The sequence below is a fragment of the Schistocerca gregaria genome, chromosome X (assembly GCF_023897955.1).
Source record: "Schistocerca gregaria isolate iqSchGreg1 chromosome X, iqSchGreg1.2, whole genome shotgun sequence".
NCBI classification, from domain to species: Eukaryota; Metazoa; Arthropoda; class Insecta; order Orthoptera; family Acrididae; genus Schistocerca; species Schistocerca gregaria.
Window position 1 is genome coordinate 808,870,627 of NC_064931.1, and position 24,329 is coordinate 808,894,955.

Consider the following 24,329-nt stretch of genomic DNA (forward strand, 5'->3'; position numbering starts at 1 on the left):
GGGTGACGAAAATTCAATAGTCATGGGTGACTGGAATTCGGTAGTAGGAAAAGGGAGAGAAGGAAACGTAGTAGGTGAATATGGACTGGGGCAAAGAAATGAAAGAGGAAGCCGCCTGGTAGAATTTTGCACAGAGCACAACTTAATCATAGCTAACACTTGGTTCAAGAACCATAAAAGAAGGCTGTAAATGAGGCAAGCAAAAAGGAATACAAACGTCTCAAAAATGAGATCGACAGGAAGTGCAAAGTGGCTAAGCAGGGATGGCTAGAGGTCAAATGTAAGGATATAGAGGCGCATATCACTAGGGGTAAGATAGATGTTGCCTATGGGAAAATTAAAGACACCTTTGGAGAAAAAAGAACCACTTGTATGAACATCAAGAGCTCAGATGGAAACCCAGTTCTAAGCAAAGAAGGGAAAGCAGAAAGGTGGAAGGAGTATATAGAGGGTCTATACAAGGGCGATGTACTTGAGGACAATATTATGGAAATGGAAGAGGATGTAGATGAAGATGAAATGGGAGATAGGATACTGCGTGAAGAGTTTGACAGAGCACTGAAAGACCTGAGTCGAAACAAGGCCCCCGGAGTAGACAACATTCCATTGGAACTACTGACGGCCTTGGGAGAGCCAGTCCTGACAAAACTCTACCATCTGGTGAGCAAGATGTATGAGACAGGCGAAATACCATCAGACTTCAAGAAGAATATAATAATTCCAATCGCAAAGAAAGCAGGTGTTGACAGATGTGAAAATTACAGAACTATCAGTTTAATAAGTCACAGCTGCAAAATAGTAACGCGAATTCTTTACAGACGAATGGAAAAACTAGTAGAAGCCGCCCTCGGGGAAGATCAGTTTGGATTCCGTAGAAATGTTGGAACACGTGAGGCAATACTGTCCCTACGACTTATTTTAGAAGCTAGATTAAGGAAGGGCAAACCTACGTTTCTAGCATTTGTAGACTTAGAGAAAGCTTTTGACAATGTTGATTGAAATACTCTCTTTCAAATTCTGAAGTAGCAGGGTTAAAATATAGGGAGCGAAAGCCTATTTACAATTTGTACAGAAACCAGATGGCAGTTATAAGAGTCGAGGGACATGAAAGGGAAGCGGTGGTTGGGAAGGGAGTGAGACAGGGTTGTAGCCTCTCCCCGATGTTATTCAATCTGTATATTGAGCAAGCAGTGAATTAAACAAAAGAAAAATTCGGAGTAGGTATTAAAATCCATGGAGAAGAAATAAAAATATTGAGGTTCGCCGATGACATCGTAATTCTGTCAGAGACAGCAAAGGACTTGGAAGAGCAGTTGAACGGAATGGATAGTTTCTTGAAAGGAGGATATAAGATGAACATCAACAAAAGCAAAACGAGGATAATGGAATGTAGTCGAATAAAGTCAGGTGATGCTGAGGGATTTAGATTAGGAAATGAGACACTTAAAGTAGTAAATGAGTTTTGCTATTTGAGGAGCAAAATAACTGATGATGGTCGAAGTAGAAAGGATATAAAATGTAGACTGGCAATGGCAAGGAAAGCGTTTCTGAAGAAGAGAAATTTGTTAACATCGAGTATAGATTTAAGTGTCAGGAAGTCTTTTCTGAAAGTGTTTGTATGGAGTGTACCCATGTATGGAAGTCAAACATGGACGATAACTAGTCTGGACAAGAAGAGAATAGAAGCTTTCGAAATGTGGTGCTACAGAAGAATGCTGAAGATTAGATGGGTAGGTCACATAACTAATGAGTAAGTATTGAATAGGACTGGAGAGAAGAGAAGTTTGTGGCACAACTTGACCAGAAGAAGGGATCGGTTGGTAGGACATGTTCTGAGGCATCGAGGGATCACCAATTTAGTATTAGATGGCAGCGTGGAGGGTAAAAATCGTAGAGGGAGACCAAGAGATGAATACACTAAGCAGATTCAGAAGGATGTAGATCGCAGTAGGTACTGGGAGATGAAGATGCTTGCACAGGATGGAATAGCATGGAGAGCTGCATAAAACCAGACTCAGGACTAAAGACCGCAACAACAACAACAACATATACTAAGGAAAAGTAATACAAAGAAATGAGAACAGAAAGTAGATTACTCATGTGTCATCAACACCTGAAGTTTACGATTGAAAATAAGGAATGAGCCCTTACATTTCCTAAATACTAGGGAAGCTGACCGATCCACGAATAAGTGCTCATATCTGGAAATCATAAAAATATTCTAGCCTTCATGAACTAAGAAGAGTGCCAAGCTTATCAATGACATTCGGTTTCAAAACCTATGGGAATTGCCGCTCTCGGTGAATACAGGGCCAACTAAACCAATTCCCAAGTGAACACTGCAGAGGGAAGAGCAGGCAGTGGACAGCTGGTGTCACATACCTAACAAACGACCTCTGATCGCAGCAGCACATAAAGCTACATTTTTTCAACGGAACAATCAACGCCGAAACTGGATAGCAATTTGCTGGAGGAGTGTAATATGGTCCGAATTAGCCTATTTTCAAATGATGCACGGCGTCGAGTGCACAGATGATGCAGTGAGAATATGATTGTAGAAGCTGAAACCTCATTCATTCTGTTAGAAAAATGTCGTAGAAGGTGGTCCGAATAAACTACCGCCGCAAATAAATCAAAACCTGACGTGAAAATTAAGTTTTTTTCCACAGCAGCCGGCCGGAGTGGCCGAACGGTTCTAGGCGCTACAGTCTGGAACCGCGCGACCGCTACGGTCGCAGGTTCGAATCCTGCTTCGGGCATGGATGTGTGTGATGTCCTTAGGTTAGTTAGCTTTAAGTAGTTCTAAGTTCTAGGGGACTGATGACCTCAGCAGTTAAGTCCCATAGTGCTCAGGGCCATGTGAACCATTTCCACAGCATGAAAATATTCTTTGTGTCTTTCTAAGTAAGAACACCAGACAAAAATTAGTCACCACCAGGAGACTTGACGCTATCACCGTGTAACACTGTCTCTAGACTTGCTAATGGCCTCAGTTCGGCGAGAAAGAGATCCATGAGACTTTTTTCAGGTATGCTACATCCAACGGAACACGCTCTTTGGTGATTAGATCCTATAGATCTCCAAATTGTGGTGATGTTTATTGCTACGTTTCACAAGATGTTCCTAGTAGTCACAGACTAAGATCGCGTGATTTAGAGGTTGCGATAGAGTGCCTGAGTGTTCGTCAAGCCAGGAACATACAGGGTGAGTTCCATAAGTAATGCGACCAAATTCATAAAAAATCATTTATTGAATATATTTGTTCAAATAATCAAAAATTTGCAAAATAGCACCCTCTTGCGTCGATACACTTCTGGAGACGGTGTTTCCATACCTGGAAGGCATCCTGGAATGCCTTTGCCGGGATGTCCTTTAGAGCTGATGTAACATGTGCCTGGATGCTTTCAATCGTGTCCCAATGTTTTCCTTTCATGACTCCTTTTAACCTAGCAAACAAAAAGAAGTCAGTGGGAACCAGGTCAGATCTGTAGGGAAGTCGTTGACAGTGAAGGCGCTGTGACTCGGCGCGTTGTCGTGGTGAACTTTCCCGTGTCCTTGATGTCGTTTCGGCAGCGCGAGACCCTCCTTTTCAGTCTCTTGAGAACTTCCAAGTAGAAAGCTGAGCTCACTGTAGTCTCTGTAGGTACGAATTCGTGGTGGACAATGTCTCTGACATCAAAGAAGACAATGAGCATGGTTTTGATTCTGGACTTGCTCATGTGTGCCTTCTTGGGACGGGGCGACGATGGGGTGTGCCACTCTGAACTCTGACTTCTTGTCTGGGGTCGTACACAAAAATCCACCACTCATCACAAGTGATAACTGAGTTTAAAAAAAAATGACTATCATTTTCACACATTTCCATTTCTCGGCGTCGAAGCACTCGCATGTGCTTGTGTTCGTCGGTCAACACTTTTGGGACGAGTTTGGCACACACCTTTCTCAAGTTCAAATCTTCGGTCGCAATGCGGAAAATGGTTGTTTTTGACATGTTTAGAGTTTGTGCTATCAATTGAAGGCTCAGCCGTCTGTCAGAGTTCAAACAATCGCGCATGCGCGTCACATTTCCGTCGACTCGTGCAGTTGATGGCCGTCCACTGCGAGGTTCATCGGTGATCTCCTCTCGGACCTCCATGAACGACTTGTGTCATCGTAAAACTTGTGATTTGGACAAAAAAATCATTCCCAAAGGCATGCTGAAGTAATCTAAACGTTTCGGTGGCGGACTTCCCAACTTTAACGCAAAATTTGATAGCGTACCGTTGCTCTACAGAAAGATCCATTGTGTCGTGTTACATAAACTCAAAACGGGGTTGACGGAAACGCACGTCCTGACTCTCGAGCAGGTCGCAGCCGAATAAGACAAAGAGCTTTTTGAAGCTAACACCCCCCCTCCCCTCCCACCACTTAGCCCAGCCAGTTACAACACGCTGTGGTGTACCGTTCCGTCAGAAAAAATTCGTCGCATTACTTGTGAAACGTACTGTGTGTGTGTGTTGTTGTCATGTTAAAAGACTGGAGTGTCCACTGCGTACTCATAATGAAGATGGAAAAAAAGGGCAACACTTGGTCACCGAGAATGTTGAAATAAGCATCCTGGTTCATGGTCACGGTAACCTGGATAAATGGGCCCAAGTCACGGAAAAAAAAACACCTCTAAAACACTATAGAGCCACGATTAGTCCGACCTACAAACTGAGACATCTCACTGCACCATCTGTGCACTCGACGCCTTGCATCATTGGAAAAAAAGGCTAATTCGGGCCATATTGCACTCCTCCAGCAAACTGCTATCCAGTTTCTGCGTTGATTGTTCCATTGAAGAATTGCAGCTTTATGTGCTGCTACGAGCAGTGGTCATTTGTTAGGTATGTGACATCAGCTGTCCACTGCATGCTCTTCCCTCTGCAGTGTTCGCTTGGTAATTGGGTAATTGGCCCTGTATTCACCGAGAGCGGCAATTCCCGTAGGTTTTGAAACCGAATGTCATTGATAAGCTTGGCACTCTTCTTAGTTCATGAAGGCTAGAATATTTTTATGATCACTGTCCTCACACTGTGTACGTGTCTGTGAGTGGTACACCACTATTTGTGGATATATTGGACAGTCTGCGATGATACACCAATAATTCAGGCAGCTTCAACCACAGCACGTTCATACATCGTAGTTCCTTTCTGCCTTTATCTTACGTCTCTACGTCGACCCACCTTGCACTGACTCCTTACAGTCGACTGGCACATATGCACCACTTCACTACCATAACTTGTAGTCAGCGATGAAGCGTCACATTCTGGCCTGGCACCACTTTTCAACAACCTACAGCGCTCCAAAGCCACCCGTGTGCACTTTTAAGGGGGCAACTAATATTTTGTCCGTTGAGCTGGCAGTCATGAGCAGCTGAATTGGAGAACAAATACCTAGTCGCATGAAGGTATTGTCTCCCACTTTCAACATATGGTGGTGGTGACTAATCATGTCTTGGATTCCAAGAGACACCGAAATATTGGCCAGCTGTGCTGATCCATAACCACACAAATGCCGAGCGAAAGGTAGTGGTGATGAGGTCCCATACTCCGAGAAGAGTAGCGGACGATGCGCGAGAGCCGTACCGCCGACTAGGCAAGGTCCTAGCGGAGGTGGTTTGCCATTGCCTTACTCCGACCGTAATGGGGATGAATGATGATGATGATGAAGACGACACAACAACACCCAGTCATCTCGGGACGGGGTAAAGTCCCTGACCCTGCCGGGAATCGAACCCGGGACCCTGTGCGCGGGAAGCGAGAGCGCTACCGCGAGACTACGAGCTGCGGACAGAGTGGGTACTGAGTGGTTCTAAATCCGTACATGCCCACCCAGATGTGTTCAGTAGGAACGAGCTCAAGTGATCTGGAGTGCCACACAAGCAACCTCAATAAGCGGAAAGCGCATCAAAGCATTCTTCTTACGGTAAAAATAGGAGGGACTTCATTTCTACTCACGTAAACATTAACCACGCGAAAAGAAATCCGTTAGCTTCCTTAACAATGCACTGTTGGGCAACTATATGTATCGCGTCTTGTGGTCTTCAATGAACTTCAATTCATCTGCGTGTATCGCGGATCATCAGTCTAGACGATAGTTTCCCCAGCTCCGAGCGCCCAATGGCGGTATACTGAATCATGCTAGTCTCTACGTGTGGTAAGCGGAAGTGACTCATACCTAGTAGATGGTTCGGGATGAAACCACTACGCACCGCTTTATGTTGCCCAACAAAGACATGTGCAGTGATTGTTTGCACTGTGATCGGTGTATTCGGTGTTATAACCTGGGATATTGGAAATGGTTCAAATGTCTCTGAGCACTATGGGACTTAACATCTGAGGTCACCAGTCCCCTAGAACTTAGAAATACCTAAACCTAACTAACCTAAGGACATCACACACATCCATGCCCAAGGCAGGATTCGAACCTGCGACCGTAGCAGTCGCGCGGTTCGGGACTAAAGCGCCTAGAACCGCTCGTTGACAACGGCGGGCCGAGATATTCGAAGACGAAACACATCATGTACAAAGTCTGACGACATCTCAGTCACGAATCATGCCGAACCACAATGGTGTGCAAAACCTAAGGACGAAAGTAAATTTCGCATCATGTGTCAATGCCAAGCAACATAGCTCAATGAAACTTGAACCGTACGTAGAACTAGCTGCTACAGTATAGTATAGTATGGCATAATATAGTACCGAGCGAGGTGGCGCTGTCGTTAGCACACTGGACTCGCATTCCGGAGGACGACGGTTCGATGCTGCGTCCGGCCATCCTGATTTAGGTTTTCCGTGATTTCCCTAAATCGCTCCAGGCAAATGCCAGGATGGTTCCTTTGAAAGGGCATGGCCAACTTCCTTCCCTAATCCGATGAGACTGATGACCTCGCAGTTTGGTCTCTTCCCCCAAACAACCCAACCCATAGTATAGTAAAGACAGTAAAGGAAAGAAATATGCGACACTTTTAGTCAAAGACAATAATGATATACACGATTTATGGTCACCCCCTGCACATTTCAGAAAGCGGAACTTGGATCTTCACCACGGACGGTATCGCATGCTTAGCAACGTGCTCCCATCCTGGCCACAAGGCTGGTAAGTTCTTATGTTAGAACATTCTGTTACTAAACCAGGGCGATTGACAACTGTTGGACAGTCGTTGATGAATGGGGACTTGCTGCAATACGTCTGTCCAACGCATCCCACACGTGCTTGATGGGATTTCAGTCGTCGGCAAGGGCAGGCCAGACCATTCCCCTAATATCCTCTCGTTCCAGGAACTCCTCTACCTGCTCTGCTAGATGCGGCAGCGCACGGTCGTCCATAAACCTGAAGTCAGGGCCAAATGCTCCCCTGGAAAGACGGTCACGGGGAAAGAGTACAGTCTCACTGTAACACTGACCGGTGAGTGCATCGTGTTCAAAGATCTAGAGGTCAGTAGGTCCATGCAGAATTATGTCACACCGTAACAAATGGACCACTAAAACGATCACGTTCGGTATTGTTTCTGAGTGCATAACGTGTTCCCACCTCTGACCATATAAGGATACGCCCAGTACTGTCGAACATGGTCGTTTGTGCGTTGAGCTGACAGTCATGAGCAGCTGAATTAGAGAACAGATACCTTGTCGCATGAAGAAACTGTAGGAACTGCTCCATCTTTCACCCAAATGAGGGTCATAGCAGTTCTTGTTCTGGGCTCCAAAGGGCATCGAAATCGTTGACCAGTCGTCCTGATCCAGAACTGGTCAAATTCCGCCGAAAATGTGCACAGTGTTTCATAGCCCCCTATGACAATGAGACGTAGTGTAGTGTCAATGCCGCGCCACATCAGTTTATCCAAAAACCCGGGAACAATTATTTATAATGTCTCTGGAAGAATGAAAACAACTGTAAAGAGTGAGTATTTTCCTGGTTGGGGAGAATCTAGAGTTCCATTATATTGAATATTTGACCCACTGTAGTTTCTCATATATGTACGTGACCTTCCATTTATACAAATTAAGCAGAATCATTTCCTTTAGTGTATAATAGAAGCATTACATTCAATCCCAATAGCTTTCAGCAGTACAGGAAATTGTTTACAATGTGTTAAAAAGAATGACAAATTTGTTGTATGGAAATGGTCTTTCTATTAATTATAAACAAGTCAATACATATTAAATTCAGCAAACCAAAGGGTGAAACACCAATGATAAATTTAGAATGTGGGGTAGAATTAGTATGTAAATAAAATCTTCAAAATATTCAGTGGAAGCTATTGTTGAGAATTTAAATCGATGGAAATACTAGAGATCTTCTTAAACAACTTGACTCAATTTTTGATGCAATTCGTGTCATTGCAAGCCTTGGAGGGAAATAAATCAGTAAGTTAATTAACGTTCTTAGATTATTTTCAGTCACCTGAAATTATGTTCTATGATATCTCATAATTAAGAAGAAAACTGTTATTACGCAAAAGTGTACCATAATAATAATAATAATACGTGGTGATCACCCACAATCATTTTGTAGACTAGTCTCCAAATCAAATGGCTCTAAGCACTATGGGTCTTAACATCTGAGGTCATCAGTCCCCTAGACTTAGGACTACTTAAACCTAACTAACCTAAGGACGGACATCACACAAAACCATGCCCGAGGCAGGATTCGAACCTGCGACTATAGCAGCAGCGCGGTTCAGGACTGAAGCGCCTAGAACCGCTCGGCCACAGTGGCCGGCTACAAGTCTCCAGGGAGATAAAAATTTGCCAGCAGCAATGTGGTGCATACATTATTTGTAATAAGTAATCCATTGGACCTCAGAAGAAGTAACGGCATCCATAATGGCGATAGCAGAAGAAAAATGACTTTTATTAAAAGCGATTTTCGCTCAATAGAGGGGGGAATAACAGTGACCACTTATTCAGTGATATTATAGGCCCTTCAGAAAGCAAAGCTAGATCTGAAAGTGAGCTGAAAAAGTTTCTTCTGAGCAACATCTTCTGTCACACAAAATTATTTTTATTTAAAAACTTTAAGTTCATTTGGTGACAAAGTATTACACATTTACTTACCTTATTAAATGAAGTGTTATCTTCTTCTACACAACCAAATATGTAATTAGTCAGCATGCAGTCATTTTTCAATTCAAGTTAAATTAATAACCTGTAAATAGACTCGTTCCATGTTGTTACGACACATCGCCTATGTGAGCAAACTAAGTGTGTGTATGAAGACATTTGCTCTTATTGTGTAGCTGACAAGGAGGTGGCCTGCAGAGGCATAAATACAAGTAAAGTCGTCCACCTTTATTTCCTGGGAAACCAGAATGTTCAACTGCAAAACTCGACAAATTTGGTTACTCTACTCGTTGGCGTCTCCCCTCCACGAGATGTGAGTGACGATTCCTAAGCATAGTAGCTCAGAGTTCATGACTGCGAGTTCATCTCTATTACAGTGCAGCCGTTTGAATGCAAAGCGTATGGATCAGTACAAGTGAATCCCAGTATGTACCCTGGTCCTCTCGAAAAAACACAAGTCCCTCTTCCTGTAGTAAGTAACAAGTCCAGTGTGTCATTGTCAAACAATGCATATAAGTAGAAGCGCATATAAACTCGCCCACAGAGAAAGCGAGTAGATGCGTTTTATTTATTTGGAGATTTATGAATTGTATTTGCAACGACGGATGCATGAAGAACGCTCGTGCAACGTATCCTTGAGTGTTACTGGGTTGTATGGAGCCCTAATGAAACCGCCTTTAAAATGAATTGGAGAGAATATGAAATAATTTAGTGGTAGGCTTCGATTCTTCGCTACGATCCTGAAAAACTTCAGCTAGTATTCAGGGGAGACTGCTTGTGAAAAGCGACTCAGTTCCCGTAAACGAGGTTCGCATCATTTTGTACTGCCAAAGATCTGCCAACTTCATTTACAAAGGGCAGTCAAATGAAAACGATACAGATGAAAAAAGTAAGTAAACTATTTATTATTTCAAAAGAAATCGCTTCACTGTTTATACATTTATCCCACTATGAGACAAGACGGTCAACGCCGTAATGGAAAAATGTTTGCAGTTGCCGGAAGAATAATGATTGTACCCAGGTATACACCTCTTTGTCCGAGGCAAATCGACGGCCAACACTGTCTCTCTCCAGGACTTCAAAAATATGAAAATTGCAATGGGGAGAGATCAGGGCTGTATGGAGGATGTGTAAGGCCGAAGCCTCGGTAAGGCCCGTCCAAACGGTGCCAAGGTTGTGTCGAGTGCTCTGGAGAAGTTTCACTGGGTCGCCCTTAGACCTTAGGCGCACGCCTAAGCACAATCATAGTTCCGTAGGCAAGCATGAACATTTTACCATGGTCAAACCATCTTGTCTCACAGTGGAATAAATGTATTAACAGTTATGGCGAATACTTCTGAAATACTGGCAGCTGTGGCCCAACGGTTCTAGGCGATTTAGTCCGGAACCGCTCTGTTGCTACTGTCGCAGGTTCGAATCCTGCCTTGGGCATGAATGTGTCTGATGACCTTAGGTTAGTTAGGTTTACGTGGTTCTAAGTCTAGGGAACTGATGACCTCAGATGTTAATTCCCATAGTGCTTAGAACCATTTTTTTGAACTTTTGAAATAATAAACAGTTTACTTACTTTTTTCCATCTGTCTCGCTTTCATTTGACTGCCCCTTGTAAACTCGATAACACGAACGGACATGTGCGTTTGACTTTCAGAAATCTAGTTAGAGAAGCGCTATTTAGGAAGACGCTCGAAGTGGGATAGCCATCATCTTACGAAAACCTCACGACATTTCAAGAACCGTATTTCAGTGAGCATCCCATAAACACCCATCTTTTTCCTACATGTCACTCCCTTAGGGACAGTGAAGAAAACGTAACATCAGTGATGATTCTTGGTGATTAGTTTGATTCCGTATTAGAATGGGAAGTCATGTTGCTAGAATGTAAAGCAGCCTCTTCAAAGCCCTACAGGGATTTGTAAATGTGGGAACGCGCGTACTAAATATGATGTAAAGTGTTCACTGAAGCTACAACGGCTTTTCATTCCTCTGCAGGTGGACCTGGCCAGAGAAGAGAAGTGTGAGTTCATCCCTTTTCATTCTCCGAAAAGGGTGATAGTCAAAGGTGGCAACATCGTCGGTATAGAATTCTGCAGAACTGAGCAGGGGGAAGACGGCACGTGGATAGAGGATGAAGACCAAATCATAAAACTCAAGACCAATTTTATAATTTCGGCCTTTGGCTCAGGTCTCTATGACGAAGACGGTAAGCTGTTACATTAATTTTCTTTTCTTCTGCTATGTCTCTTGAAATCAAAGTCATCAAGAAATTTCCTGAGTTTCAAACTACTCTTTTTTAAAGTAAGTTCACTACATTATTTTTAAAAGGCTGGTGACGAAAGTACATTTGCATATCAATAAGTAAATTTTACTTGGTTTTTTTTCATGACTAGATTAAGATACCTGAAAAAGGACGCTCGATGTTTTCCTGATGCTTGGATCCACAGCCATCAAACATCGACTAAAAGAAGTCGTGGTGTCACTGAGACTGTATATCATCTGAATCAGATTGTTTATTCACCACTTTCGACCAGTTATTTTGAAGTCCGTCATTAGTGGTCCATAAACCATTTCATTCAGTCAATATACACTGAAGAGCCAAAGAAACTGGTAAACCTGCCTAATATCGTATAGGGGCCCCGCGAACACGCAGAAGTGGCATGGACTCCACTAATGTCTGAAGTAGTGCTGGAGGGAATTGACACCATGAATCCTGCAGGGCTGTCCATAAGCTGAACAACACGCTGCAAGGCATCCCTGATACGCTCAATAATGTCCATGTCTGGTTAGTTTGGTTCCCAGCAGGAGTGTTTAAACTCAGAAGAGTGTTCCTGGAGCCACTCTGTAGCAATTCTTGACGTGTGGGGTGTCGCATTGTCCTGCTGGAAATGCGCAAGTCCGTTCTGTTGAGCGACATTATTATTCTTTTAATTAATCTGTATGACCATATGGGGTGCTTCCTTTCTCTGTAGGTCTCTGTAGGTCACCAGAGATGGAAATTAGGCATCATATGGGTATGCACGCATATAACCAGAATCTTGAAACAAGTAAAACGCAATAAAAAGATGAGTATGGTGTAGACAAGGCAGAAAAATCACATATTGCGTGGGATCGTTTAAATAAATTCCTCCGTGTTTCATGACCAGGAACAAGAACAGGGGAAGTATATAAAAGTAAATACTAGCTGTGAATACTAAGGCTGCACACGACCCATAGCGCAGGCGCTTTATGAAACAGACATGTGATTGATAAACTATTTAAGCTGGAAAAGCGGGAAGTAACAGCAGAGAGGAGACGGAACCATCACACCAAGAGGGAGGAGGACCTGTACACACACACAAAAAAAAAAAAAAATCAGCTAAAGGATTCCCCCCCCCTCTCCCCCTAACTTTTTACCGCATTTTACGTGTTTCAAGATTCTGTTGACTTTTGGTGTCCGATCAAGATGTCCGTTTTTTCGAATTTCTGTAAGTCCCTTTTATACTTTTGACACGGAACCTTTAGTTGCATGACAACATTAGGATGAGCATGTGTACACAGTAATAGATTGTGGATTAAGCAACTGTTGTGCGGTTTTATCATTTTACAAAATGGACTTACATAGTTGCGGCTGCCCCATAAGTAGAACTCTTTGTACTGATGCTAAGGTCTACAGTTCGATCCACATTCAGCTTTAGAATGTCTGTCATTTATCACTTATTTCATCTCTGAGAATGTTTGTTAATATGAAGAAATGCTGTTCAGAGTCCAGATTACATTGTAAGCCCTTCTGAAACTTGCTGGGTTAGTCAGTTTAAAGGGCGAAGTAAGTCAAGAGCGTACCATTTCCAATATGACCAAGCCTAGCAAAACACAGTGGTCTTCAAACTGACCCTCAGAACGATTACAGATTACCTATTTTCATGAATTTTTAATCTATATGTTTTGTGTCCAATGTACTTTATTCTACAATTTAATGTTCATTCGTTACATGATCTTTGAAATTTCGTGCATTGATTATTGGTTAAGGTTTTGGAAGTATTCATTCTGTGAATTAGAACTGTAGTAATTCAATGCAACCTCTCTCAATCATTGCCTTACCATTATTCTGTACAACATACGTGCAGTCTGTGACATTCCTGCTGAAAGTAGTGACTATATATTCTTTGTCTTACAAATTAAAGTATATGTAATGTTTATACTGACATTCAATGTATGTTTATCCCTCGTTCACTGATGATCATTTCCACAGGATTCTATATCCACTATCAATTTTGTTTCCATTTTGCAACACGAATTAAGTAAACCCTACTAATGAGTAAGTGATCTTTAGTTGTAAAAAATTAGGCGCCTAACCCTCCTTACGAGCTTCCTGTATGATATTCTCTGCCTATTATCATAGACTCTATTCACCTGTGATGTCATTCATGGATTGGGTTTTTAGCACACTAGTTCCTGTGTAGACGCTACTCAGTTGTTGTTTCATGGTGGAGGACTAATGAGCTGAAACGCGGTAGGTAGTAAATAAAAATTTGTGCAACAAAACACAATGTGCATGCTTCTTATTCTTGAAAATGAAATTGTTGCACCACGAAGCCACAGAAGAAATTTTTAACACAATATTAAAAGATGTTATTCCTTCAGTATAACAAAGCTAGCATTTCTTGTGTATTCCTTGAGACGTGAAAAATTTGTCATTCTTCAAGTTTAAATGACGAAATGATGAGAAGAAATGGACTCCAAAGTTAAATATAATAGCTAATTCCCGTCTAAATACACAGCAACTGCTCGAAAGTAACTTGGGCCTAAAATAGCGTGAACATCTCGGATTTATGTTATGAGCATAACATGGTGACATAGCAGCAACGACGTACATGACATAATTTACTACTAAAAATCATCCATAAAATACCTGGAAATGGCCTGAGGCCGAAATTGTGCAATCGTACATGACATAAAGAGAATGTCAGCTGAAGGCATCAAGAACGGCTGTGGGTGAAAAAGAGACTTAGCTCACCACGCGTTAATAGCCAAACTATATTCATCCAGCATTTGAAAATGAGAGTTCTTAGTATAAAAATTTGGAAATTTGTGGGAAGTTTCTATGTGACCAAACTGCTGAGGTCATCGGTCCCTAGGCCTACACACTACTTAATCTAACTTACGCTAAGGACAACACACACACCCATGCCCGAGGGAAGACTCGAACATCCGACAGGGGGAGCCGCGCGCACCGTGGTAAACCGCCTAAGACCGCGCAGCTACATTGCGCGGCAGCTCTTAGTGACTTGCAACAAACTTTACGCATCATGTCAAATCTTTACGAGACTTTCGCGCTGACACCCCCCGCAGAATGATGAAAAGAACAGAGTTTATCGTTTATTATATTTTGGCTGTCCATGCAGTAAAACTGACGCATCAGGCATGATCTTTTAACTTACTATTTCTTTACTGCTAACGCTATATGCATAAACATTGAGCTGGGTGAAAACGAAACTGCGAAAGTCGCTTGAGTGGTGAAATAAATGTATAAATATGTCTAAAATGTGTTAAATGCACGTGACATAAGCGTACGCCGGCAAAGCATCTGGTAAAATTGTCCTCCGAAACCTCTGGATCGGTTTCAAACAAACTCGATACACATATTCCGTACTATCTGGAAAGAAATACTGCAGGGTTAAGAAGCAGCAGCCTCCTACCGCGATGGTGATGATAACGTGGTGAAAGAAGGGGAGAGGAGGAAATGGACACACAGAAAAGCGGAAGGAGTAGGATACAGACAGGGGGAGGAGGGGATGGGCAGAGAGAGAGGAGGGGAAATGGACAGAGAGCGGGGAGAGGAGGAGATGAACAGAGAGAGGAGGGAGGTATAGGGCGGGGGGGGGGGAGGGGGGACTTATTTCTCCCAATTGGGAATTTATTTATTTTCAGGAATCGAGCTTGCGGCCGCAGACCAAATGTGCCTGGCGCGCCAAAGCCCATGGCCGTTTCCGGTGCGGTTCTCCCCTTGTTACCTGCAACGGTCGTTCGCTGCAGCACGGCTTTCTTCTTTCTTGTTGAAGCTGTTCTCATGTGTGTGTATTTCTATAGTCTCTCTGAACAAGCAGGTGTGATAGCTCTTCTCTACAGTAGGAAATTCCGTGTCGACGAATTTTAGTATGTGGGTGGTTTCACCTACCCCAACCTGCAGTGCCGCTTATGTTGTGTGATTCTGTGAAGGAGATGGGCAGACAGAATGGATGGAGAAGATGGACAGGAGGAGGAAAAAAAAGTGTGTGAAATCTTATGGGACTTACCTGCTAAGGTCGTCAGTCCCTATGCTTACACTTATCATAAGGACAAACACACACACCCATGCCCGATGGAGGACTCGAACCTCCGCACAGTCCATGACTGCTGCCCCCGAGACCGCTCGGCTAATTCCGAGCGGCGGAAAAGGAAATATGAAAGATGGATTAAGAGTGGGGGGACGAAGAGATGGGGAGGAGGAGATGGAAAGAGCCGGCTGGAGTGGCCGAGCGGTTCTAGGCGCTACAGTCCGGAACCGCGCGTCCGCTGCGGTGGCAGGTTCGAATCCTGCCTCGGGCATGGGTGTTTGTGATGTACTTAGGTTAGTTATGTTAAAGTAGTTCTAAGTTCTAGGGGACTGATGACCACAGAAGTTAAGTCCCATAGTGCTCAGAGCCATTTGAACCATTTGAGATGGAAAGAGAGCAGGAGAACGAGGAGACGGACTAATGGAATTGGAATTAATACGTTCCCGGGCAACGGCAGGTACTCAGTTAGTAATAGCTAAAGCAAAGCACTGAAAATACCCCATGTTGTACATCGCATAGTCCAGCAAAGTTCAAAAACGAATAATAAGAATAACAATAATAATAATATTGTCATTAGTTTTAACACTTACGGTGATGCTATTCCTCAGTAGAGTAAAATGATGTAATTCGCTGTTACATTCCACTGTGTTAGCCACAAGGTATCTGTCTATCTATATATATAGAAATTAAATTCCCCAGCTGCAGCTTCTGTCTGTATGTTTGGGCTGTAGCAACTATCATATCGTTTCCATTATTAGACAGACTGATTCACGAGGCAGATTTGTGTACATAATTTATAAATATTTCGTGAAAATTTGCTGAACTGTGATAAATTCAATTCCCCTGCTGCTGTGAAAACAATGCCACTGCCGTGTAGCGGTGAATGGCAGATTTCCTTGGAATCACCCATACATACACTATGTGATTAAAAGTATCCAGACACCCCAAAAACATAAGTTTTTCATATTAGGTGCATTTTACTGCTACCTACTGCCAGGTACTCCGCACCAGTGACCTCAGTAGTCATTAGATATCGTGAGAGAGCAGAATGGAGCACTCCGCAGAACCCATGGACTTCGAACGTGGTCAAGTGATTGGGTGTCACTTGTGTCATACGTCTCTACGCGAGATTGCAACACTCTTAAACAACCCTAGGTCCACTGTTTCCTATGTGATAGTGAAGTGGAAACGTGAAGGAATACATACAGCACAAAATCGTACAGGCCGATGTCGTCTGTTGATTGACAGAGACTGCCGACAGTTGAAGAGGTTCGTAATGTGTAATAGGCAGACATCTATCCAGACCATCACACAGGAATTCCATACTGCATCAGAATCCACTGCAACTACTATGACAGCTAGGCAGGAGGTGAGAAAACTTGGATTTAATGTCGAGGGGCTGCTCATAAGCCGCACGTCACGCCAGTAAGTGCTACACGACGCCTCGCTTGGTGTAAGGAGCATAAACATTGGACGACTGAACAGTGAAAAAACGTTGTGTGGGATGACGAACGGTACACAATGTGGCGATCCGATGGCAGGGTGTCGGTATGACGAATGTCCAGTGAACGTCATCTGCCAGCATAAAATTCAGAGGCGGTGGTGTTGTGGTGCGGTCGTGTTTTTCATGGAAGGGGCTTGCACTCCTTCTTGTTCTGTCTGGTACTATCACAGCACAGGCCTACATTGATATTTCAAGCACCTTCTTGCTTCCCACTGTTGAAGAGCAATTCGGGGATGGTGATTGCATCTTTCAACACTATCGAGCACATGTTTATAATGCATGAGCTGTGGCGGAGTGGTTACACGACAATAACATCCCTGTAATGGACTGGCCTGCACCGAGTCCTATCCTTAATCCTATAGAACACCTTTGGGATGTTTTGGAACGCCGAAATCGCGCCAGGCCTCACCGACCAACATCGATACCTCTCCTCAGTGCAGCACTCCGTGAAGAAATGGCTGCCATTCCCGAAGAGACTTCGTGCCAAGCCTCACCGACAGTCATCGATACCTCTCCTCAGTGCAGCACTCCGTGAAGAAAGGGCTTTCATTCCCCAAGAAACCTTGCAGCACCTGATTAAACATATGCCTGCGAGAGTGGAAGCTGTCAGCAAGGCTAAGGGTGGACCAACACCATGTTAACTTCCAGCATTACCGATGGAGGGTGCCACGAACTTGTAAGTCATTTTCAGCCAAGTGTTCAGATACTTTTGATCACATAGTGTATAGTAAATTAAAGTGCTTCACCGCTTCTCTCTCTCTGTATGTGAAGACTAATCTCAGGAACTATTATAGGTATTTTGATAAGATTTCCACTGATAGAGTGATTCACAAGGAAGGTATGTGAGTATAGGAGATAATTGCCGACAGCAGCTCCTGGGGGCCAGTGCTCTAGCTACAGCTATTGGGAGGCTGGCAAGAGCTACTGCTAGTGGAAAATTGGTGCTAACTACCACTGCTAAGAGGACGGCGCGACTTCTTACATGCCCTGTGATGTAGGAAGTATTAAATACTAAGCTGATAAGAACTTTTTTTTTGTATCGAGGGATCGAAGGGGAATGATGGAAACGTTTACACGAAAATGCCGTTCGCACTTTACTAGCGTTGCAGTTCGGCAGCTGGCACTGCGATGAGAGATCACTTCAAATACCAATTAAGTATAGTACAATTAACATTCGTGTCTCCTGATAACTTTCTTGGCGTGCGCTGCTTAAATCTAGGTTATATGAAAGTAGTGATATTCTGTTACCTTACCTTGTTCTCTAAATTTTAATCGTAACTCTAAACAGTGGACTGTAAACAAAATTAATGCTATGCCATACAATATGTCCAGCCTGAGATACTGAGTAGAGCCTGTGCGAAGCACGGGTGGGTTACTAGTTTAATAATAAATGTGTACCCACGTATTTAACTTACGTCTTCACTAATATACAGAAAGAACGTCACTTCATGCGTAAGTAGAGGGTTGCCATTCCACTGGTTAAAATGTAGTAACACTGAAATTTGACATTACATGTTGTAAGTCTGTAACTAAAAATCAAGAAAAATTATTGTACACTACTCTCTAGCACAAAAAATCGAAGGTTTCCTTGCAATGTAGGTAAGTGGTGGCCTGGAAAGTGGGCACTCTTTACCACTCACTGTACGCACACAAACCAACTGATTCATTTAAAGTTTGGGTTAAATGACAAATAACAGCCATTAAGTACTTGAGAAAATGCATTATTAACCATCAGCTCTTAAAAACCCACATGTCTGTCAGTTTCGGTCATAATACGAGACTGGAATAGAAGGGAGAACCGATAGAGGTACTCAGGGTACCCTCCGCCACACACCGTCAGGTGGCTTGCGGAGTATGGATGTAGATGTAGAAACCATCATTATAGGACGTCTGCCAATATCAAAACTGAATCCGTGTAATGCACACGAAAATAATGTAACATTTTAAAAATGTGTGTATATCGTACATATATGTACTTACAAGATGAAAACAGACCAGGTGAAGGCATATTTCACTTCCTTATTGGCTCATATAACATCAAACCTATAGTGAAATGTCACATTTGCAGTAGTAACACAGTATCAAAGTGATTAATACCAAAGTGACGGAAAGCATGGTGGGACATAAATACATGAAAGAAGCAAAGAAAATCGTCTATAATTTCAGTGAAGAAGGCAATGTCTCCTCTGAAGTGGACGAAGTACGGGCTGCCAGAGGTGGATTACAGCACCACGGCCACCAGCGAGCCCGGAGTATTCTGCGGTGGAGACCTGTCGGGTGCCACCGAAACCACTGTGGAAGCCGTCAACGATGGCAAGACTGCTGCCTGGAGTATTCACAAGTATATACAGGTACAACTCTCCCATCTGCCACAGCAATATGCATACACATACAACACTTTAGCCTGCCACATCCATCAGAAAGTATAGGCACAACACTATCACAGCCACATTCACAAGTACATACAGGTGCAACACTACCTCTACCATATCCACATGTACGTACAAATACAACACTGCTGCTTGCCACGTCCACAACCATACATCTGAACAACATTGCTACCTTCCATGTCCACACGCACAAATGCACACCGTTGTAGCCTGCAACATTCATCAGAATGTATAGGTACAACACTATGTCTGCCACATCCACAAGTACATACAGGTACAACACTATCTCTACCACATCCACAAGTACGTACAGATTCAACACTGCTAACTGCCACGTCCACAGCTACATACACCTACAACCTCGTCACCGACGGGACGTGAAACCACATCTTCCCTCCTTTTTGAAACAGCTACGTAGAGATGTTGTGTAGGTTCTTCCGCTACCTTGTAACACGGCATCCACAGGAGCGGCGCGGGGCGGCGGTGTCAGGCCCGGCGGTGTTGCCGCGCTTCCACAGCGCCATCGACGACGTGGACGTGAGCGTGACAGTATGCGGCCTGCGCTTCCAGAACCCGTTCGGGCTGGCGTCCGCGCCGCCCGCCACCACCAGCGCCATGATCCGCAGGGCTTTCCAGCAGGGCTGGGCCTTCGCCGTCACCAAAACTTTCTCCCTCGACAAGGTACTGCTCAACAGATTATACTAACACACACGCAGTGTGGTGCAGGGGCCACATTTTTCTTCCAAAAATGCCGGAACTATTGTGTGGTGCCCGTAAATCCTGAATTGTGGTTAAACTAATATTGTATCGTTCCTCACGCAGAAATTGTGCCAATTCCGTAGGGTAGGTAGGAGTATTGCAACGGGCCCTTAGAAGATATATACAGGGTGTTACAAAAAGGTACGGCCAAACTTTCAGGAAACATTCCTCACACACAAAGAAAGAAAATATGTTGTGTGGACATGTGTCCGGAAACGCTTACTTTCCATGTTAGAGCTCATTTTATTACTTCTCTTCAAATCACATTAATCATGGAATGGAAACACACAGCAACAGAACGTGCCAGCGTGACTCCAAACACTTTCTTACAGGAAATGTTCAAAATGTCCTCCGTTAGCGAGGATACATGCATCAACCCTCCGTCGCATAGAATCCCTGATGCGCTGATGCAGCCCTGGAGAATGGCGTATTGTATCACAGCCTCCCACAATACGAGCACGAAGAATCTCTACATTTGGTACCAGGGTTTCGTAGACAAGAGCTTTCAAATGCCCCCATAAATGAAAGTCAAGAGAGTTGAGGTCAGGAGAGCGTGGAGGCCATGGAATTGGTCCGCCTCTACCAATCCGTCGGTCACCGAGTCTGTTGTTGAGAAGCGTACGAACACTTCGACTGAAATGTGCAGGAGCTCCATCGTGCATGAACCACATGTTGTGTCGTACTTGTAAAGGCACATGTTCTAGCAGCACAGGTAGAGTATCCCGTATGAAACCATGATAACGTGCTCCATTGAGCGTAGGTGGACGAAACTAAAATGAGCTCTAACATGGAAATTAAGCGTTTCCAGAGACATGTTCACATAACGTCTTTTCTTTATTTGTGTGTGAGGAATGTTTCCTGAAAGTTTGGCCGTACCTTTTTGTAACACCCTGTATTATAGTATCTAAACTGCTTGTTCCTTGGGACAATGAACGACTTCATCCTGTGCGCAGAGAGTGATGTGTTGAGGTCTACTATGGAGGTCAGTAAAGCATCATTAAGGCCCATTTACAATGGAGTCACGTCAGTGTACGGAAAACAGTGATGTGTTCACACTAAACGTCTATGCTTAGTGTCGACCCACTGCCCTTCACTGAACTCGTCTTATAAAAAGCCGGAATATTGTTTCAGCCTTTATGAGCTTGCTATTATAGTAGAACTTGTTAATGGCCAAAGGAAAATTGGAAATGGATGCCCTTAAGAAAGGCCGTATGACGAATTCAGCGCACTGCTGAAAGACTAAGAAAAGATCTCTAAAAACATTTCCAACGATTAACATTTACCTGATCTAAAAGTTTTATTCTAACAAACAGTACATCAATACTTAGTAGGCAGTACATACTGCCCTTTTGCTTTATCCGTCCCCCTTTTTCCATCTTCGATCATTCGTTGTTGTACTCATCAGACTGCAGTTTGGTTTAATGCAGCTCTGCCCACTAGTCTGCCTTTCCCAGTTCTTTTCATATCTGCATAAACCTTTGCATCTGCTGCTCTCCCCACCTCTCCCCCCCCCCCCCCCCCTTCGCACACACAAACTTGCCTCCATTACCGGATTAACTGTTTTGCGGTGCCTCAGAATGTTTCCTGTAAGTCTGTCTTTCTTGTAATCAACTTGTGCCAACCAGTTCTTCTTCCCCATTTCTACTCAGCAGATCTTCATTAACTACTCGGCATATCCGTCCAATCTTCAGCATTCTAAAAATGGTTCAAATGGCTCTGAGCACTATGGGACTTAACATCTGAGGTCATCAGTCCCCAAGACTTAGAACTACTTAAACCTAACTAACCTAATGATTTCACACACATCCATGCCCAAGGCAGGATTTGAACCTGCGACCATAGCAGCAGCGCGGTTCCGGGTTGAAGTGCCTAGAGCAGGTCGGCCACATCGGCCGGGTCTTCAACATGCTTCTCTACTACTGTACACAGATCACTTGCAGGCCTCTGGTCCTGCAATAGTACATTTATGTTTTGAGCGTGAAGTAGGAGACAACTCAATGTCCTCCCCTCGCTTCCACTCACAATAATTAGACCAAAGACAACCTTTTTGATGTATAAACACTTAATTCCGTATTACTCTACAGGCGTTATTAAGCAATATCTGCCAAATGCACAAGGTGCCCGCGAGCTGTGGCCCTTGGCTGGACGAAACATATGTCTGCTCGCTGCAAAGTCTTGTGGCTACCTGTTGGCCGCTTACCAACAGATGACCAGCTTACCTGGGTGCACAAAGGACCTAGAAGTGGCTGGCTCTGAGCACTATGGGACTTAACATCTACGGTCATCAGTCCCCTAGAACTTAGAACTACTTAAACCTAACTAACCTAAGGACATCACACAACACCCAGCCCTCACGAGGCAGAGAATATCCCTGACCCCGCCGGGAATCGAACCCGGGAACCCGGGCGCGGGAGACCTGGAAGTCCACTTTCCCAAAGACAGTTCAATGTTTCCCGAAAGGGGCAGATTATACCGGACAGTCGGACCTGCCCAGTTTTCAAACTGTCACTAGAAAGCTCTTACAGTAGCAAGTGGGTTATGAACCTCAAACTGTTTATCGTCCATTTATCACTTCCATATAAAAACAAATGCGTCCAGAAAAAGTTTCTAACAGTTGCATAATACATTATGATATTTCTGCTTTTCAGGCAGATTGTCTTGTCATTGCCAATCTATATTTTATATCCTCTTTACTTCTGCCATCGATCTATAAAACACTGAATTATGTAAATAGTTAACTTGCTGAATGTCTCCTAGCAAAAACTACCGCATGAATTTACTTTTACTTTTGGAAAACTTTTGCTAACTGACTGCGCATCACCTCACCGATCAATGACAATTTAATATATGTGGGACGACTCTGTAAGATAATTATCCCTTCATACAGCACTAGTATTTCATTATAAGATTATGTGTAACAGTATTATGATCTGTAACCGTTGTGCAACAGAGTTCTATTGTCGTTTAGTGAGAGGCATTGATTTTGTAAGTCGTAGAGCAGAGACAGTTCAGAGTCAAAAATTACAGAATTATACATAACTTTTCCGCAGTGCTTCTACAGAGAGGTTTAAAATTTTGAATCTGTGTTCTCTTCTTCTCTCAGCACATAGATGTCGCATAATGAATTGTGTGACAGCTCAACTTATAGGTCAGTCAGTGGAAAAAGATAATGCTCCCAACCAAGCGAAAATACTTTACTGTATTCAGATGAATGCTATGCCCTTCATTATACGAAGTTAACTCAGTGAAAGGACACGAAATGGAGTGAACACACAGAGTTATTTACAGGGAGAGTGGACAGTAGGCTTTGGTTTAATTTCGAGAATTCTGGTTAGGTACAATGAAAACAGCACACGGGTTTCTTGTGCAGGCTATCTAGATATCTAGCATATTACAGCTGGACGGCGTGGTCACAACTTAAAGGCTTCTGGTGATATTAGCAAAGGCTGCGGAAGCCTGCGCTAGTCCGCTGACGGAAATAGAAAGTGTTACGCCATGAAACACCAATCCTATACCAATCAAACTTTGTGGAGAGGTTTAACACATAACAGGTACTAAATGATTCAACATTCATTCCATTCGGAATTGATGTCCATCATCAACATCATGGCTACGAATACATTTTTGTGTACGTTGTAGCGTGGAAACAAACAGCCTCCGAATATCATCTTGGGGAATTACTTGCCATGCTTGAAAAATATCCTGTCAGTTCATGAAGACTGCTGGCTGGTGGCTAGTATGGAACTGTAAGTCTTTCCATCGGAATCCAGATATGCACTATAGTGTCGAATCAGGGAACTGTTCAGCCCAGTCAAGTGTCCGCACAGGTCTCATGGGTTTGTGGTGTGAACTGCTGTGTGGGGGCTTGCTTTATCCTGCTGAAATATCTCATTTGGTATCTTGGTAACAATGGGTACGAGAATAGGCTCTAATATGCCTGCCACATACTGACGAGCATTCAGTCTCCCTTCAACAATTACAAAATCAGTCCTGTTAACACATACAAAAACTCCCGACACCATTATTCCACAAGCTGGAGAGTCATGGCTCTCGAGATTCGCTGCTTCCTGTGACCTTTCACCATGTCGTCAACCAAAACGCTGGTGTCGGTATGGTGACCACAAACAGAAGCGAGGCTCATCACTGAACACGACAGAATGCCGCTCAGTATCCTAGTTGAAACTGGCTCCACACCACACAAGTACCAGTCGGTTGTGGAATGGTGACAGTGGTCATCGAACCGTGGCATCTCGAGATCTCACAGTAGCCTCATGTAATCTGTTCTCTACGGTTCGTG

The 24,329-nt window shown here is 43.6% G+C and overlaps 1 protein-coding gene across 1 annotated transcript in view; it reads left to right on the forward strand.

Annotated features, from left to right (window-relative positions):
* LOC126297821 (dihydropyrimidine dehydrogenase [NADP(+)]) overlaps positions 1-24,329 on the forward strand; it is a 280,937-nt gene that overhangs the window by 151,848 nt on the left and 104,760 nt on the right. Inside the window, exons 9-11 of the mRNA XM_049989053.1 lie at positions 11,079-11,289; positions 19,050-19,234; positions 19,739-19,954. Coding sequence (XP_049845010.1) covers positions 11,079-11,289; positions 19,050-19,234; positions 19,739-19,954 — 612 coding nt within the window. The remainder of the gene's footprint in view (positions 1-11,078; positions 11,290-19,049; positions 19,235-19,738; positions 19,955-24,329) is intronic.